Source organism: Scardinius erythrophthalmus (genome assembly GCF_964197995.2).
Source record: "Scardinius erythrophthalmus genome assembly, chromosome: 22".
Classification (NCBI taxonomy): Eukaryota; Metazoa; Chordata; class Actinopteri; order Cypriniformes; family Leuciscidae; genus Scardinius; species Scardinius erythrophthalmus.
In genome coordinates, this window is record NC_138242.1 from 22,483,493 (window position 1) to 22,503,298 (window position 19,806).

Sequence of the window (19,806 nt, forward strand, 5' to 3'; positions counted from 1 at the left end):
GTGCTATGCATAAGTTTAGACACCCATGCTAAAGTTGACTAAAAAGAGGAATAAAAATAAAAAAATCATCTTTTGGAAATTGAACTTAATGCCTTAATTTAAAAAATTAGGAAAAATCCAACCTTTAAGGACACCAATTTTCTTTGTGAATGAATAATGTATCGTAAATAAATAAATGTTCTTCCTTAAAATACAGGGTGCATAAGTTTGGACACCCCTATGTTAAATTCCCATAGAGGCAGGCAGATTTTTATTTTTAAAGGCCAGTTACTTCATGGATCCAGGATACTATGCATCCTGATAAAGTTCCCTTGGCCTTTGGAATTAAAATAGCCCCACATCATCACATAGCCTTCACCATACCTAGAGTTTGGCATGGTTTTATTTCAGTTAGCCTAATAGCTGGTTTGATTTGCATTGAGAGATGATTTTATGGAAAGTACTCCATGCCGATCTCTAGGTATGGTGAAGGCTATGTGATGATGTGGGGCTATTTTAATTCCAAAGGCCAATGGAACTTTATCAGGATGCATAGTATCCTGGATCCATGAAGTAACTGGCCTTTAAAATAAAAATCTGCCTGCCTCTATGGGAATTTAACATAGGGGTGTCCAAACTAATGCACCCTGTATTTTAAGGAAGAACATTTATTTATTTACGATACATTATTCATTCACAAAGAAAATTGGTGTCCTTAAAGGTTGAATTTTTCCTAATTTTTTAAATTAAGGCATTAAGTTCAATTTCCAAAAGATTAATTTTTATTCCTCTTTTTAGTCAACTTTAGCATGGGTGTCTAAACGTATGCATAGCACTGTATATATATATATATATGTATATATATATATATATATATATATATATATATATATATATATATATATATATATATATATGCTTTCTATTTGTAATATTTAAAAAAATGTAATTCGTTCCTGAGATGGCAAAACTGAATTTTCAGCACATGGTGTCACATTAAACTTAAAAAAATAATTGTAATATACTGATTTGGTGCTACATTTCTTATTATTATCAATGTTGAAAACTGTTGTGCTGCTTAATATTTGTGTGGGAAACCTTAATACAATTTACAGCATGTATTTGAAATACAAATATTTTTCTATTGATTTCTATTAAATTGAAATCAATTTCATCTGTCTTTTACCCTAAAATTCTTACTGACCCCAACATTTTGAAAAGTAATGTATATTTTCTATGTATTTTATTTGAACTTGGTGCTGACAAGGATCAAGGTCAGTGTATTTGTGGATTTTATTTAAAACATAGCATGACACTTAATATAAAGGTTTGTTGTAAATAAATAATTTTTGCACATTTACACAAAAATATTAAAAATACAGTATTATAACTCCACATTTACCATAACGCCATCTGAGAATTAGATCCCAGTTAAAATCAGCTGTCATATCAGTACAGTAACATTCCTTAACTTTGGCATAAATCATACAGTACATAATCAAGTACTTTCCCTTTAACCTGTGCCTGTCTTGAGGTGTTTTCCCCCCTAAAGTTTCATAACTAAAACACCTATAAATTAAATAAATGTATTAATGACAGATCACTTTTCTTATTAGTTATACCAAACAGAGTCTTCCTCTTACAGTTTAAACAGTGCAGAGTCATATATGTCTTAAGTAATATTGATATTAAGAAATTCACAGAAACAGGAAGACCCAATGCTGAACATCCGTCATATGACTATATAGTCGGATGTTTGTTTGTTTTTTGCACCTTGTAAACATTAGGAGGGAGGTCCAGGTGTAAGGTCATCATCACCTAAAGTGCATCTTTCGTTTCTGTCCGATGATGATTCTCTTGGAGGTTAAAATGTGCGTCATGACACTCAGCAACATGAGGAAGATGGTCATGGACATTACGATGACATAGTGACTAATACTGCAAAACAGAAGAAATATTGCATCATATTTGTGCATTTACACACATGCAATGACAGACGCAAACCAAAAGTGAGCTTCTGTTTTACATACTTAACAAGATGCAAGCTAAAACAATACAGTTAACCCACCTAGTTCCTATGTCAAGCCAGCTTCCATAATCTTTTACTAAGAAAAAGAAGTGCTGGAGAAAAAGAATAGAAATATTAAAATAAAATGGTTAATATAAAGAAGTATTTTATGCAATAATAAAATATTCAATTTATTCTCTATGCTAAGCTTACCAGTGCCATCAAGTCTGAGATGACGAGCACAACGAGGAAAAGGCTAGAAAACAAATGCAAATTTTATGTGAACCTAAAATAATGTTCTAAAACTTTGTATAAATACAAATATATATTTTGCTCTGCCAGTGCAGGAACATATGGAGCCCTGCACAATATACATCATGGCTCATTTTAGTAAACCGTGGCCATGCTGAACTAATTTGTTCCCTCGTTTTGATTCAACTAAAACAAGGGAACAAATTACTGTAGTACAACATGGCCACGAAGATGTTCATGTTTTTCTTTCTTCAGTCGAAAAGACATTTTTGAGGAAAACCTTCTAGGATTTTTCTCCATATAGTGGACTTCAATGGGGTACAACGGTTTGAAGGTCCAAATTGCAGTTTCAATGCAGCTTCAAAGGGCTCTACATGACCCCAGCCGAGGAATAAGGATCTAGCGAAACGATCTATACATTTTATTCTTTTAACGGCACCCTGGTGAGAAAAAAAAATATGCTAAGTATACTTGCAGCCAGACTAATTTAGTATACTTCAAGTGTGTTCATTTTTTTGCATGTCCAATGGGCTCCATAGTTCATTTGTTTATCAAATACACTTGATTCCAAAGCCCTGATGAACAAAAAAGCATCTCCAAATATAGCTCATGCTATAAGAAGTGGTCAATCTGCAGCAAATGTGCACAAACAGAGAAAGACCTGCTGGTTTCCTGCTGTATTAATTACTCTGCAGTGCAACGTACCTTCGCGATGAGAGCTGCGTTGACACTTGAATGCTTTCGAATGTGCACATCACAATTATGAATGGAATTAAAACCTGAAAGAGGATGAAACAGTGAAAAGATGCATAAATCATTGTTGTGCACTAATAAAAAAAAGTATCAATTTGAAACTGCAGGTTGAGCAAGTGCCAATACCTTCCACATTAACAGGCCGCCCATGATGAACGGGTTGAAGACGGTCAGAAAGCAGTACACTGAGGCTGGATCAAAACTGTGAGGGTAGATCAAGGCATAATTATATTCAAGTCTTATTTTATAACACTATTGTTCTTCAAGCAGCTTACCTGTTGATGGAGGCAATGTTACCGCAGCCGAAGAATGCAGTTATTATGAAAAACACCTGTTTAAACAGTTAAGGACTAAATATATCAGCAACCATAAGACACAAATCAAATAGTCTGTAGTTCAAAAGGATGCAAAAAAGTAAGATCTCCGAATGTCATCCAGTCTCAGCTGCCTGATTTTGGTAATGTCAATATTTTCAGCAAAATCAATGCTGGAGAGCTGAGAAAACAGGAAAAGGTACTATCAGTAAAGCTGTACTACTCATGTGTTACACAAGTTTATAGAGAACAGACATATTTATCCATGGAAGTGGTTAAGAAGACGAGATCAAGAAAACTATACACAGTGCAATAAGCTTCAACAAAATTCTTTAGGCTATTCCTCAGAAGCTGAAGGGAAGCCCCTAAAGAACCCCGTTAGAGGAAGGGACAGCATTACCTCAGTTCGATATGAACTTTCCAGAGTGGTCATGGCTTCCTGCTCAATGTTGATCCATGCAAACATGAGCCATGACAGCACCGGAGGAAAAAGGGCCTCATACCTTCACAGAACACAAGCCAAAGAGCTTTTAGAATAAGAGCGTTCAATTTAAAATTTTAACTTTCACTTTTTTTACTTTATTTTTAACGCCCCTTTTTTTACCGACCCCAAACTTGTGAACGGTAGTGTATTTAATTCTTAATGAATTTAAATGATTATTTATTAGAATACATTGTCTGGAGTTGAAACCGTCACAAACCAGTCAGCTGCTGAATTGAAAACTTTTGCAACTTAACTGCTTACTGCAAGCACTATGTGGTTTCCTTTCAAATGCCATTAAGACAGACAACCTCAATAGAAGAATATGACTAAATTTATCATGGGCTGAACTTCTGTTAAATTTAGTGCTGACACATACAAACTGCTGATGAGATAGCATTAGGTCCTTGGGTTTTACCCTGTGCTCAGAAGAAGGTAGACACACACCAAGGACATCAGGATACTCAGCAATCTCTGAAAGAGCCTGGTTGAACTCAACAATGGTATCAAAAATGAGGAAACTAAAAAAAAGAAAGCGTGAGAGAGTAGGGGATGAAGTGCAAACAGGATGGACGAAAAGAAGAAGTGCAATTCATTGGTTAAAGACTTATTTATAGTTGTCTATGCATATTAACAAGGGTAACATAAATAGTTATTCAAGGGTTACTTTCAAGTCGTTCCAAACCTGTATTCCTTCTTTTCTTCTACACATAATCATTGTATGGACAAAAAAAAAAACACTTTCTTGTAAATATTTTCTTTTGTGTCCCACAGAACAAAGAAAGTCATAGTGGTTTGAAAATGAGTAAATGAAGACAGAACTTTCATTTTTGGTTAAACTACCCCTCTACATCAGTAATAGAGCATCATGGGAATGGAGATGACAAACCTAGTGTGAACCAGCTTACGATCTGGTTGAAAAGCGGCAGGCCTTGCTTCACCTGCAGACTGGAGTGGGTGCTGGTCAGGGTATAAGCACACAGCACCACCTGCACCATCTGCAAATGCATGCAGATACGATTTAGATGGTTATAATATTTAGTGCTGATAATGAAAGAGCAAGCGACGAGATTGTGGAAGTAAAATGGTACAAACAAAATTAATCACAGAGATAATCAGCAACAGGAAATGCAGTGTAAACTATACCAGACACATTTTACACAATCAATTGCAGTTAACATCTGCGAAATAGGTTGAACTTCTTTCATAGCCATTGAGAACAATAATGTTACTGGGGATCTTTTGGTTTGATTTCCATGTGCTTTTAGCTTTTGAATGGCTTTTTTTTTTTACATTCTTATTAGCTTATTATTTCCTAATTGTATTTTGGCATATCTTGATAAGTCATAACTTCCTAGTGTATTTACTGTACAGCCCTAGTGTCCTCCCTGTCTTTTGTTCAGTGCCTAGTTCTTTTTGTGAGACACCTGCCTTAATTTCCTAGTTCTCATATCACGTCCTGCATTTCTCCAGCTTACCTGATCCTGCTCTTTACAGAACCTTACCCTGGATCACTATTTTTAAACACAGGGGATTGCGAATGAGGGAACTGCAGGGGGTCTGTGAGTTGAAGAAAAGCTGAAAAAAAAAGAAAACTCTAACTAAAAAATAATAACCGTATATTACGGTGTGTTCACACTTGTAGTTCGCTTTGCTTTGTTTGGTTCGGACCAACAACACACACAAAAAAAAACATTTAGTCCTGGTCTGCTTAGTGTTCACATTGGCATTTTTAACACCGAACCTAAAGTCATAGGGATACGTCCACAACCTGATTGGTCGGCTTTTGTATATTTCGCTTATAACTTACCGAACATACAAAACAATTCACTCGTTTTATGTGCGTAGCCTTGATGGTATTTTGACAAGCTGAGAACTCGTAAAGAGCTTATAAAATGTGTAAAGAAGTCAAAACAGTGGCAGGAAACCTTCTGTCACACACACAAACGAAGATCTGCTGCGAGGAGAAGCGGTTCTGAATGATGCCTATACCGAACTGTGATGAGCAACATCGGCTGCATCCGAAATCGCATATGTCCCTACTATATAGCAAACTAAAAACAGTATGTGACAAAAGAAGCATGTCCGAATTCACAGCACTCATTAAAGAGTAAGCAAAAAGTACCCGGATGACCTTCTTCTTCCGGCGAAATTCTGAAGTGTACGATGATCACAGGAGAAGATTTATGAATGGTAGTGAAGCGGCGCAACTGACACTGGTAGGTCACATGATAATGACTACATGGCAAATGTAGTATGTCCAGTTCACATTTATACAACACGTGCACATACTTTTTTAGCGGTTGTGAATTAACTTCACAATGTATTCAAAATAAGTACCTACACAAGAGGGTATGCGATTTCGGATGCAACCTATGATGAGAAAAAACAGGTATGCTTGAGCATTCTGTCCTTTTTAGGGTCGCATCTTGTGACATCATGTCCCTTTTTTGGTTCATTTCCATGTGTTCGTATTTCATTCAAACCGCAACAGAGTTCGTTTGGAAGCGGACTGAGACCCATCTTTTTAGCGGTCTCGGTCTGCTTGTTTGGTGCGCACAAGGGTTCGGATGACTGCGTTCAAACATATACAAATGAACCGCACAAACAGAGTAATCGCACCAGGGCTCGTTTTAATCAAACCAAACATGTCAAGTGTGAACACACCCTTAATATGACAAAGTTAGGGAATCCCTCATCTCAAAATTTTGACCTCAAAAGTCTGCACCAAAATTTCTATGGTGAAAATGTCCTTGAACAGTGAAAAAGGATGAAAAGAAAGGCAAAAATGACCTGGAAGATGAACAGCTGACGATCCCTTTGGATCAGAGGAGAGCATCTCCATGATGAACAGAGGTATGAGGACAAGTTGAAGAGGGTCAGCACTCCAGCACAAATTCTGCAGTACAACACATCGAATTTAGAAGATGAACCTTTCTGATGTAATTTAGTATCACCCATAAGGGAGTACAAATGTGTTTAACAGTTTATAAGAAGAAAGATGATTGTGATTGTGTATGACAGTACTGGGATCAGTAAGTGAACAAAGAGTGCTCACACATAGTTAACGTTGGGTTCCCGTCCCACCACAGGCAACAGTGGAAACACGGCCAGAAAGAGACAGCTAAACATCCAGCTCAGTGACCTGAACTACAGCAGCATAAAGAACAAAAACAAGACCTCAAAAACACACCTTTCAAATCTCATATCAGAGGAGGCCTTAAGGTCACGGTCACCTTACCTTTGCTTTTGTATAGAGGCCAGAAACCATAGGCCACAGTGCCAGGACCACCAGTCCCAAGGTTAACATGGCCCGATAGAAAAAACTCATGACCTAAAAAACACCAGCAGATGGGAAATGAGAAGTGTAATAGTTAACACCTCTAATTTACAAGAGTGCTAAACAGTTAAATAGCTAAAACACAGATAACAGTCTTCATCATGTCTAGCACAAAGTTAAGCAAGCACTTACTAGTAACTCTATTCCGAATGTAACCAGCAAAAAATAACCAAAGCATTTGCTGAGTGGTAATGAGGGGATCGATCGAATCAGACCAGAAAGAGTTTCAAATCTGTGATAGAGAGAAAACACACAAACTCTAAAAATCCAGTAGGGAAAAGAAATAGACCTGGAATAATATTTTACACATTTGAATGTGATTAATAAATGCAGATTTTCTAAATGGTCACATTCTTTTATGAAACATGTCCATTTTCCAATGGACATGGAGTGACCTTTTATTGTGGCCAGCCTAAGGCACACCTGTGCAATAATCATGCTGTCTAATCAGCATCTTGATATGCCACACCTGTGAGGTGGATGGATTATCTCGGCAAAGGAGAAGTGCTCACTAACACAGATTTAGACAGATTTGTGAACAATCTTTGAGAGAAATAGGCCTTTTGTGTACATAGAAAAGTCCTAGATCTTTGAGTTCAGCTCATGAAAAATGGGGGCAAAAACAAAACTTTTGCATTTATTATTTTGTTCAGTATATATGAACAATATTGGTACCTGTTACCTGTCAATAAAATGATTGCAGATACACACTACTCTCTAGGTCTGGGAGCTAATTTGCATTTATTTTGAGCTCTGTCACATTCCCTTTTGGCTAACAGACTCTCCTCTGTTCGACATTTGTTTAAAATGGGTGATTCCCCGGAGGTTGGAGATTCAGTACGCACCATGTAAACCTTTCTGGCTTGTTATCACAACTAACCTATGACACTCTCACACCGTACAGGCATCAAAGTATTATTTACTTATTATTATTTAATAGAATATCCATTTTTCGTACTGTAGATTATAGTTTTGTGATGGCTAAATTCACTTGTAGTGTTTAAAATGATCAATTTGAATGTTTTATGTTTTATTTCTTTAGACAAATTCTTTATTCTTTTTATTTTTAATTTATTTACATAAAATGTGTCTCACTTATCATAACATTTATTTCTAATTATTGGCCTGACAATTATTTGCCATAGTTTTAATGCTGGTAATAATAATTTGGGTCCTGAAGCAAAACCAGTTGAGAACCACTAATATGGTGAGTTCTAACAAAGCAGGCATAAGTAACTTACTCCCTCATGACGGAGTACCACACGGGCACAGGGAGCAAGCAGTAGATGTAGTAAGTCCAAGGACTCGACTGGACCAACAAGAACAGAGCCAGAAGAAGACCTAAACAGAGAAATGCTTGGCCTAGATTTATTTCTGTTACCTAGAACACCACAAAAAAACAAACAGGATGTGACTCACCTTCCAGCTTTGAACACACTATGTTACACCAATAAACCACTAACCTTCATATTAGTACAATGATAATGATCTGCAAGTTAAAATACAACAACTCTTGCTTACCATATGAGTGTTAGATGGTGGTTTGCGTAGGCTAGCATGGGTCTTCAGGATGAACAAAACCACATAAGAGGTCCAACCAATAAAACCCAGAACCACACTGCTGCCCAGGAAGAGCCGATCATATGTATGGTAATATGACAAGCCTTCCATGGCCTGGGCTATGAGATCTTCACAATAACGGATCTAGAGGAAAAAATGGAGAGAAAGATATAGCAAAATGAAAGAGATAATCCACGAGTCAGTTTGGACATGATGACAATCAACACTTACAGCTTCATTAAACTGGCCTCTCTGGATCAAATCTCTTGTCTGACGTACAAAATCCATCTGTTTAGAGTCAGTGAGAGACCTAGAAGCAAATAAAGAGAATCTCACAAATTGATCTGACCTTGCCGGCTGTATACCAGAAAACTGCTCAGCCAGTCAAATTCGAGGACTGAACATTGTTTTTGTTCAGTCGTAACATCCATGAAGGTTTAAATTTAACATGGCTATTTTCCCATCCTACTGTACCTTTACGTTTTTTTAATTGAATTTTATGTAAATTACTTCTGTTATGATTGGCTAGCAAGTTCACGTGAAAACTAATAATATAGTTCACGTTGTCGTTTATCAGAAATGGCAATCATATAAATGTCCTCATGATTTTGACATTAAAGGTTGTATCAGCGATTTCAGGCCCAAACATAAATGATCACATTCATCGACAGGGGTGAATGTTGTGAGGTTTTCGCGTGCAGCCGTCATAGGCAGCCGTGCACGAGCGCAAAACCTCACAACACCCACCCCTGTCGGTGATTGGTTGGAACACTATTTATTTTGGTTTTGAGTGGTGGTGAAACCAACTGTTTTTATGTGCAGATCTCAGAGCCTAGGCTGCCAACAGAGACACGTTTTTTTGACGGCATGCTTATGGGGCGGGCAGCTAGCGGATCGTTAGGAAATATTAGATGAATATTTTATTTATGTTTAGGCCTGAAATCGCTGATACAACCTTTAATACCATGACAATTACTGAATTACCTATTTTTGGGTATGACAAATCAAGCCTTTCAAATCAAGCCAAATGACAAAACAAGCCTAAAGCATTGCCTTTTACTCACTGGTAGGGTGTAAAGAGAAAGGATATTGTTGTTTTTTTCTTCTGTGCCATTTTCACCTGATTAAATAAACACAAGATAGCTGGTTATTTCAAATAATAAAGGGAAGAATAAACCAAAATGTCCTGTACTTTACCCTGAACTGCTCCAAGATCTGAATAGCATTTGCATACATGCTCTCAGCCTTAAAGTGCTGGCTGTTATTCAGGTAATTCAGTGGTAAGACACCCTATAAAGCAACAAATGCTTCAGAAGATAACAAAACCACTGCACGTATATCTGGGTAGAAGTGAGCTGCTTTATGATTTATACTGGAGATCTGAAAGCTCTGAAATCATGCTCACCACAGAGTTCAGAGGAAAGGGAACCCCTATAAGAGATGACATTAGTGGAGCAATATCAGCCTAGAAAACCATAAAAAGATCAGATTAGCAAAGTTTCAAACATGTATAGACATTTCAAAAGTAAATGAGACAGAAAAACTCACTTGATTGACATCCACTCTCTTGTATGTTTCTAGCCCCCATTCTGAAACAAAAGAAGGGTTAGAAGAAATATTGACAAAATCAATTCTGCTGTTTAATGATGCCTGAATCTCTATTAAATGATGTCTGAAAACTAATTTGCTTAGAAGAAGATGGAGACGGAGGGGGTGTTAGACAATCAAGGGCCATTAAACAAACCTTTTAAATAATTATCATCATATTTGTGAGAGCCTGGCTCCCGTTGTGCTGTCTGAACCCCAGCGCCCCATGCTACCAGTGGGGTCAGCGTCTCTGATGGGTGTCCCGCACCGTGAGATCCTATAAAACACATACTCGGATACTGTAGAGTTTTACCCAAAAATCTGACTTGAACTATATATAAATCAGGCAAAATATAAAATAGCATTGATGTTATTTCAATCTTTAAAATATGACTTTGATCATAGGGATAAAAGTAAGTTATTAATCTTTTCTAATAAAGTTTCCTGTCACAGATTTTAACTGTTAAACATGTTTTAAAGTTACAAAGACTAGGTCAGAGAGATGTTTTACCCCAATTTGTCATGCCATGGTCAGACGTAAAAACATAAGCGGTTTTTCCATCATGCCCATAAAAGTCGTCCATCACAGTGACAATTTCAGCGACACCAGCATCAACCAGGCCAATGTTCTCTAGATATTCCCTATAAGCACAGAAATCCCAAAGAAAATAGTACATGTGAGGCTTTAACAATGGTAGTAGCTCCACCTAATGGTAAAACTGATGTCCAGGTGATTTGATTATGTGCATTTTCATATATAGGCAACTTGTAAATTACAGTTTAAGGTATCTCAACACATTAAACTACAATACAGTTTGTCTTGCACTTTTTACAACAAACATGGTTTGAAAGTGGCTTCACATAAGATAATTAAATAAAAACGCACTTCAATCACATTGCAATATTTAATGTGGCGAAATGAATTTTTCTTACGTTGACATGGGCCGGTGAGCATGGCCATTGGTGTCTAACCCCAAAAGATGAAGGAAAAACACGTTCTGTTCTTCATGTAACTTATTCAGCAGAGTTTCATTGCTTTTGGCAACATTGAGAAAATCCTTAACAAAAAAGGAAACAAATAAGATAATTAACAATCATGTTCTCTTTTTCTTTATTACAAGTTTTCAGGGTCTTGTTGTATTATTATATAATGTTTTATATATGTATATATTAATGTTTATTGTATAATGTATATTAATATAATATGTGTATATATATATGTATATATATGTATATATATATATATATGTGTATATATGTATATATATATGTATATATGTATATATGTATATATATATGTGTATATATATATGTATATGTGTATATATATATGTATATGTGTATATATATGTGTATATATATATATGTCATGATTCTGCCTTGTCTCTGATTTTCCCTGGTCTTGAGGCAGGATCATGACAGGCCCATGTTTTGTGTGTAAGCACATGGACTTTTGTTTGGCTGTGTGCTTGTGTTGTCTCGTCATGTAACCCCGCCCCCTTGTTTTCTCATCTTGTTATCATTATTGTATCATCGCCGTCACCTGTTTCCCTCATTAGTTTCTCCCTATTTTATCCCCTGGTGTTTGCTGTCCTGTGCTCGTTCATTCTGTTATGTGGAAGCAGGAGAGAACCCAAACGCAGACAGTGTGCAGACATTAACACGGTTTTATTAAGACAAAAATGGGAAAACAAAACCCACGAGGGGGCAAAACAAGACAGGACCAACTATACTAGACTAACAAGACAAGACTAAGACTCAAACAAAAAACTGAACAATAAACTAACAGCTAAGACAGGATCAAACTCAGACAAGACTTTTCTCTGGACACAGTACTCACAGGTTGATATCACATAAGATATAACAATGAACGAGCACAGGACAGCAAACACCAGGGGATAAAATAGGGAGAAACTAATGAGGGAAACAGGTGACGGCGATGATACAATAATGATAACAAGATGAGAAAACAAGGGGGCGGGGTTACATGACGAGACAACGCAAGCACACAGCCAAACAAAAGGCCATGTGCTTACACACAAAACATGGGCCTGTCATGATCCTGCCTCAAGACCAGGGAAAATCAGAGACAAGGCAGAATCATGACAGAACCCCTCCCTTAAGGAGCGGCTTCCAGACGCTCCCTAAGGGAACACTAAACACGTGACATGACGGACTGAGACATGGACACAAACCAACAAAACATGACAAAAACCAACAACGGCAAACATGAATAAACAATAGCAGGGTTGGGGTGAAAAATCAAAAACAACAGACAAGGCAGAGGAGGTGGAGACAACACAGAGTTCATGGGGGGCAGTCCAGGGTGGATGGGTGGACTAGGGGTCTTGGGTGGACAGGACGATGGCTGAGGGCGAGGGGTCCGGGCAGACTTGGATGGGGACACACGAGGAACAGTCTTAGGGGAAACAGACCGGGGTGAAGTGATGACAGGGGTGTCCGGGGAAACAAACAGAGGTCGGGTGACAGCTGGGACAGGACTGGACACAGACATCCTCCTGTCTGCTGGGACAGGACTGGACACATCTGCTGGGACAGGACTGGACACATCTGCTGGGACAGGGCTGGACACATCTGCTGGGACAGGGCTGGACACATCTGCTGGGACAGGGCTGGACACATCTGCTGGGACAGGGCTGGACACATCTGCTGGGACAGGGCTGGACACATCTGCTGGGACAGGGCTGGACACAATAGCTGGGACAGGACTGGACACATCAGCTGGGACAGGGCTGGACACACCAGCTGGGACAGGCATCTCCAGAATCTTGGCTAGACTGGACAGATACTCAGACAAGGCTCTTGCAGCGATGACAATCGGCATCTCGTGGCTCGCTGAAACCGACCGCAAAACAGCCTTAGCAGCTGAATCAGCCGCTGCTCTCTCTGCAGCACTTACGACTGCAGACTCGGAAACAGCACTTGCAGTAGCGGGCTCTGGAACAGCGCCTGCAGTAGCGGGCTCTGGAACAGCGCCTGCAGTAGCGGGCTCTGGAACAGCGCCTGCAGTAGCGGGCTCTGGAACAGCGCCTGCAGTAGCGGGCTCTGGAACAACGACTGCAGACTCGGGAACAGCGCCTGCAGTAGCGGGCCCTGGAACAGCGCCTGCAGTAGCGGGCCCTGGAACAGCGCCTGCAGTAGCGGGCCCTGGAACAGCGCCTGCAGTAGCGGGCCCTGGAACAGCGCCTGCAGTAGCGGGCCCTGGAACAGCGCCTGCAGTAGCGGGCCCTGGAACAGCGCCTGCAGTAGCGGGCCCTGGAACAGCGCCTGCAGTAGCGGGCTCTGGAACAGCGCCTGCAGTAGCGGGCTCTGGAACAGCGCCTGCAGTAGCGGGCTCTGGAACAGCGCCTGCAGTAGCGGGCTCTGGAACAGCGCCTGCAGTAGCGGGCTCTGGAACAGCGCCTGCAGTAGCGGGCTCTGGAACAGCGCCTGCAGTAGCGGGCTCTGGAACAGCGCCTGCAGTAGCGGGCTCTGGAACAGCGCCTGCAGTAGCGGGCTCTGGAACAGCGCCTGCAGTAGCGGGCTCTGGAACAGCGCCTGCAGTAGCGGGCTCTGGAACAGCGCCTGCAGTAGCGGGCTCTGGAACAGCGCTTGCAGTAGCGGGCTCTGGAACAGCGCTTGCAGTAGCGGGCTCTGGAACAGCGCTTGCAGTAGCGGGCTCTGGAACAGCGCTTGCAGTAGCGGGCTCTGGAACAGCCTGAGATGAAGAACGAGAGGCTCCCTTTCTCCTCTTCTTTCTCCTTGGTCGCGGAGCAGATGCCATGGACAGACTTGTGACTGGTTGGGGAATTTCAACAGGAGCTGTGACTGGGGCATGGAGGACAGTCTCTGACAGGGCTGATTCAGTCGCGGAGGACTCCGATGGAGAATCCCAAGAAACCCGTCTCCCTCGTTTGCCACGGAGACTTTCAGGGATGACTGAAGCCTCAGGGGTGGAAGTGGAGCCAGCCTGATTCCCCTGGGTAACCACAGCCAGGACACGACCCTCCGGGATCACTGACAGCTTGGGTGATGGTGACGACAAGGTGGAATCCCGCAACTCCCTCTGCAACAAACAATTCACCATCTCACCAAACGGGCAGCAAACCAGCTTCTCCCGTTCTGCCAGGGGTGGAGGAGCGTTGAGACCTGCAATGAGGTAGCGGTTGAGGAGAATCTCAGGTAGGAACAACCTCCTCTCACTCGCGACCCGGGCGTACTCCTTCAGGGACCGCTCCCCCTGGGGAGGAATTGGCAGCTTGCCATTCCTAGCATCAGAAACAGTCCTCAGCCACCATTGTGCAAGGTCGTCAGGGTTATGCTCGACAAAAGAGGACCTACTGTCTGCTGGGTTCTTTGCTGGCTCGTTCATTCTGTTATGTGGAAGCAGGAGAGAACCCAAACGCAGACAGTGTGCAGACATTAACACGGTTTTATTAAGACAAAAATGGGAAAACAAAACCCACGAGGGGGCAAAACAAGACAGGACCAACTATACTAGACTAACAAGACAAGACTAAGACTCAAACAAAAAACTGAACAATAAACTAACAGCTAAGACAGGATCAAACTCAGACAAGACTTTTCTCTGGACACAGTACTCACAGGTTGATATCACATCAGGTATCACATAAGATATAACAATGAACGAGCACAGGACAGCAAACACCAGGGGATAAAATAGGGAGAAACTAATGAGGGAAACAGGTGACAGCGATGATACAATAATGATAACAAGATGAGAAAACAAGGGGGCGGGGTTACATGACGAGACAACGCAAGCACACAGCCAAACAAAAGGCCATGTGCTTACACACAAAACATGGGCCTGTCATGATCCTGCCTCAAGACCAGGGAAAATCAGAGACAAGGCAGAATCATGACAATATATATATATATATATATATATATATATATATATATATATATATATATATATATATATATATATATATCAGGGTTTCAGTTGTCCGGTAATTGCCGGACATTGACCGGAAAAAAAATGAAATGTCCGACAAAATTAAATCTCTCCGGTCAAATTGTCCGATTAAAATTGCCTAATAATCCCGCCCCCCTAACACAATCTGAATTTGAGAATAAGCCTAAAATGTATAAAGCAAAAATACACCGACCTTTGGCTATGTTATAAAGAAAAAGGCTCTACCGTTTGAAAGTTATTAAACATTATTACATGGCTTGGTTGAATTCCAATGTGGAATGCGGTCTGTTATTTCTTGATATCAGACCGCTGAAGCACTAGCGGCGCCAGGATTTTGATTGTAGGTTTGCCTCCAGAAAACTGGATAAGCCAAAAAATAAAAAATAAATATAAACGGGTTCCCCTTCATCTCCGTTTCAGCGCTTTTCTGGACACCGAGGACTAAAATTATAGGCCTATTATTTTTAGTTTATTAACAGCAACAACAGCTGTAAAGATGAAGTTGACGATCGCCATCTCCGTAGTGAACGCGCCTAGAGAGAAATGCACATCATGGATTAGGCTACATAATCAGAGAGTAGCCTATTTCTTTTCGTTTTAAATTGTTAAAAAGACATTTCAAGCTTTCTTAAGATATATTTCATGTCTGTGAGGCCTACGCGCTGAGTTTCGTTAAATTAGGATGAGATGCGCTCCCGTTCACAAGCAAGTGACCGCGCGGGCGCCGTCATGTAGGCCTATCGTCTGCTATATTAAAAATTATTATTATTATATTAAATGTAGGCAATTGGTTGATAAAAAAATTATTAAAAATTAAGATACAATTTATACAAAACGAAATTCACTTCAAAAAAACTTAATTAAGTGGTCAAAATCATGTCTGACCCGCTCCATTTCTCTCGATATTGCGCATACTACCTTACACGTGCGGTTCACTTTTCATAATCCACATAAATTAAAAAATAACATTATAATATTTTAACAAATATTAAACTAAATGAGCTTATTTAATGGCTACAACACCTATAGTAGACCTAGACTCTCTATTTGTACAAATTGCTGCACATTCATTTTATTCTGAATTTTGCACACATAGGCTAAGTTGAAAGGCATTTGTTTGTGCATGCATAGCAAAACATATCTGCAACATTTATCAAGTTCACTGATAATTATGCGTGCATTCATTAATTATTATCTTAATGAATAATGAAACAAGGACGAAGCATATAAACTGCGTTGTTTGTTATAATGGAATGGATCGCAAATAGATCCGAATGAAGAAACGTACATAACCATAGTAGAAAATGGGTCTCGAGTGTACCTGCAGAAGAGGGGGTTCTCGCTGCAGAATCGGATCAAGACGAAGCAGCGAAGTCGCCTTGCGGAGAACAAGGTTACGCGGCTTATGCGCATTGCAAGTTGTGGAGAGACACTGGGAAGTTCGCTTGAGTAAAAACAATAGGCTTCAGATATTTTATGTTGGGAAGGGGGATTGGTTTGTTAAAATATAAATGTGAAACCATAGTAAAAACAATTGACGTTGATTGACGCCAATCGGACGTTCATGTTTTTTTCCGTCTATTTGAAAGTTAGGCTAATAAACATGTTGCATTCTATATGGCCTGATTATGTCATTTTTTAAGTTACATAGCCTGCCTCCAGTTTTCCTCAACTTGACTAATTAAGAGGCGATATTTGACCGGCATATTATCAAAATGTCCGGAAAACGGAACCTCTGCCGGTCACTTTGACCGGCACCATTTTTTCTAGCGGAAACTCTGATATATATATATATATATATATGAAGCTTTGCCATGACTGGAATAAATTACATTTTTTAAATCTATTAAAATAGAAAAAAAAATTATTGTAATAATATTTCACAGTATGACTGTTTTTACTACTGTATTTATATCAAATAAATGCAGCCCCAAACTTTTGAACAGTAGTATGCTCAGACAATCAAATTAGAGGACTGAATATCATATAATGAATAATCAACATTTTTGTATATATATATATATATATATATATATATATATATATATATATATATATATATATATATATATATATATATATATATACACATCCAATATGTTTGTATGTATATCAGGGTTATTACAGTATCGTTAACTAAAACTACAACTATTAAAAACATTTCTGTTAACTGAAATAAAGCTGAAATTAAATAAAATATAAACATTAAATTAGATATTAAATAATTAAATTAGATTAAATAATTAAATAAGAAATGTTGCCTTGCCAATAAACTGAAATAAGTTTAAGTTGAGGAACCAAAATTATTAACTGGAAATAAATAAAAAACAAAAACTGAAATAAAAATAAATTAAACCTAAATAGCAATATTTTTTAAACGAATAATGACAAAAGCACATAACGAAACTACTAAACATTAAACTAAACCTAACATGAAAACTACAAATATAAAAATAAAAGATAATTCAAAATATTAATGAAACAAATTAAAAACTAAAATAACACTGTGAGTGTGTGAGTGTGTGTGGGGGGGGGGGGGATATATTGATGTATGTATGTACATATGTATGGATATATTATTATGATTAATATGAAGTCATAAAAAATGCACGCATAATAATTATTCAAAATTTAAATAAGATTTAGACATTTTATTTAAAATAGTTTAGATAAAGCATGTTTAAATAACTGTTTAAGATTTTCCGAACAGCAGATTCTTAAATGCTGGGTAATGCTCTAATAAGTATAAAAGACTTGAAATAAGAATTGTGCGGGGTTTCTTTAAGTTTAGTTTCAAGCAACTGCATAAAAGCACATTAAGTATCCTACCTTCACTTCATCAAATACCCATGTATCAAGTCTGGAAGCATCAGTGGAGGCGAAATCCTCCCGCTCTGGAGGGTAAGTATGAGTGTACACATGGTCTCCAGTGGCTCCTACAAAACACATGCCAGTAAAGCTACCAAATAAGGTCATTAAACTCCCATTTATCTACTCACAGGTGTGTGGTTATACCTTTAGCAAACATTGGTAATATGTCAGGGCTGCCCCAACACCAGGTATGTCTGCTCTCATTAAAAACAGAATCAAACTCCACTGGATTCTCCTTCCAGCCTTTAAACACAGATATGTGAGACACATTATTAAGTTTATACACATGCATGTTATACATAAGCACATGTATGACTGCTTACCCTTGGCAACAGCACTAACGTCCTCATAAAAGCCGGCTATTAGAGCCACGTGACCTGGACGTGATTCTGTAGGGACCCGAGTGTGTGACACTCCCCATGTGCCGCGCTCTTCAATCACAGTCCTTATGACAGGGAACAATAGGAAGCACAAGTTAAATCTATTCATACACCATAAAGAACACAATAAACACATAAAACAATTATATTTAAGAGGTATAAACTGTATTTATTGTAACACAGCTGTTGAATGAGATTTATATTTTCACTAACATATATATACAGCAGATATAAGTAATATTTTCTGAATCTTTCTATATGCAATAATGAAAGATGGTGAATATTTTGACGAATAAGCATTAAATCACTAAAAAAAGCGACTGAACTATTCTGGACCACATTGCTAAACAGGACAAAGATTAACCCATGGTCATCACCTTAGGTAAGGAGCCCTGCCTGTCCCATTGTTGTCTGGCTTAAAGAGACTGTCGGCTCTCAGACCATCTGCCACAAAAAGCACCAAGCGCTTGGCCGGAGGGGCCAGAGGGACACGTTGTGGTGTCATTCCATGGACAAGAGGGGATGTGAAGTAGATGTCAAATATTGAGAAAAAGAAGACTACATGGACAATGAGTCCCACAATGAAGAATGTCATCATCTTCATTTTGTTTGCTGTCAGACCTGTGGCACTGATTTAGAAAAAGGAAAGAAAGACAAGCGAAAAGTTGGACATTTGAAATACAGTCTGTTACTTTCATAGTCTTTAGAAGTTTGCCATAAAGATTGTACATATTAACATGACTGTACATTCAAAAGGACTAAATGATCCATAGCCATCTCAAATGTAGCCAAACATTTGCATTTTTTTTACAATCGTTTTAATAGTATGAATTGAACAGAAAATATTCTTACCTCTTTGCAAAATTCAGATTGAAACACAATCATAAAGTCGCTTTATCGAAGATGTACAAATATATATCAGCACATCAGCTACTGTCAATGAAAGGACCCGGCAGAGTAGAGCATGAGTGACCATGAATCTTAGACAACACAGCCTCTAAACAAACCGCGTCATAATCTTGCTTTAATGTGCTATTATGTGTGTGGCGAGCAACTTGGCTTTTGACCTGCTAAACCAAATAGTTTGTAAGCAGATTAACAGAGAACTTTTCTTTACTTCCTTGTATTGGTAACCTTTGAACTGGAAATCTGCGCAATGCATCTTGGGAAATGTAGTTTACGCCCTGTGAGAGTCTCTCTCTCTCTCTCTCTCTCTCTCTCTCTCTCTCTCTCTCTCTCTCTCTCTCTCTCTCTCTCTCTCTCTCTCTCTCTCTCTCTCAATTTCAATTCAATTCAAATGAGCTTTATTAGCATGACTGTGTAACACAATGTTGCCAAAGCA

At 38.9% G+C, this 19,806-nt stretch overlaps 1 protein-coding gene across 3 annotated transcripts; it reads right to left on the reverse strand.

Moving 5' to 3' along the window:
• Positions 1–1,249: 1,249 nt before the first annotated feature.
• Positions 1,250–19,607, reverse strand: pign (phosphatidylinositol glycan anchor biosynthesis, class N). 3 transcript variants are annotated; one of them, XM_081353109.1, is made up of 29 exons: positions 19,317–19,607; positions 18,842–19,093; positions 18,408–18,529; positions 18,229–18,327; positions 18,043–18,149; positions 11,208–11,332; positions 10,786–10,916; positions 10,432–10,551; positions 10,236–10,276; positions 10,093–10,152; positions 9,885–9,977; positions 9,752–9,807; positions 8,919–8,997; positions 8,649–8,831; positions 8,369–8,508; positions 7,260–7,359; positions 7,029–7,121; positions 6,846–6,937; positions 6,581–6,686; positions 4,677–4,785; positions 4,206–4,308; positions 3,707–3,809; positions 3,401–3,487; positions 3,268–3,323; positions 3,119–3,194; positions 2,945–3,018; positions 2,201–2,243; positions 2,048–2,100; positions 1,250–1,917 (listed from the first exon to the last, which is right to left on the reverse strand). In XM_081353109.1, the coding sequence occupies exons 2-29, from the start codon at positions 19,066–19,068 to the stop codon at positions 1,794–1,796; spliced, it is 2,802 nt and encodes a 933-aa protein (XP_081209235.1). In that variant the 5' UTR covers positions 19,069–19,093; positions 19,317–19,607; the 3' UTR covers positions 1,250–1,793. The 3 variants fall into 3 exon arrangements, with proteins under 3 accessions (XP_081209235.1, XP_081209236.1, XP_081209237.1); XM_081353110.1 differs by lacking the exon at positions 9,885–9,977; XM_081353111.1 differs by lacking the exons at positions 18,408–18,529; positions 18,842–19,093; positions 19,317–19,607 and having other exon boundaries at positions 18,043–18,172; positions 18,229–18,273.
• Between the last annotated feature and the right edge of the window lie 199 nt (positions 19,608–19,806).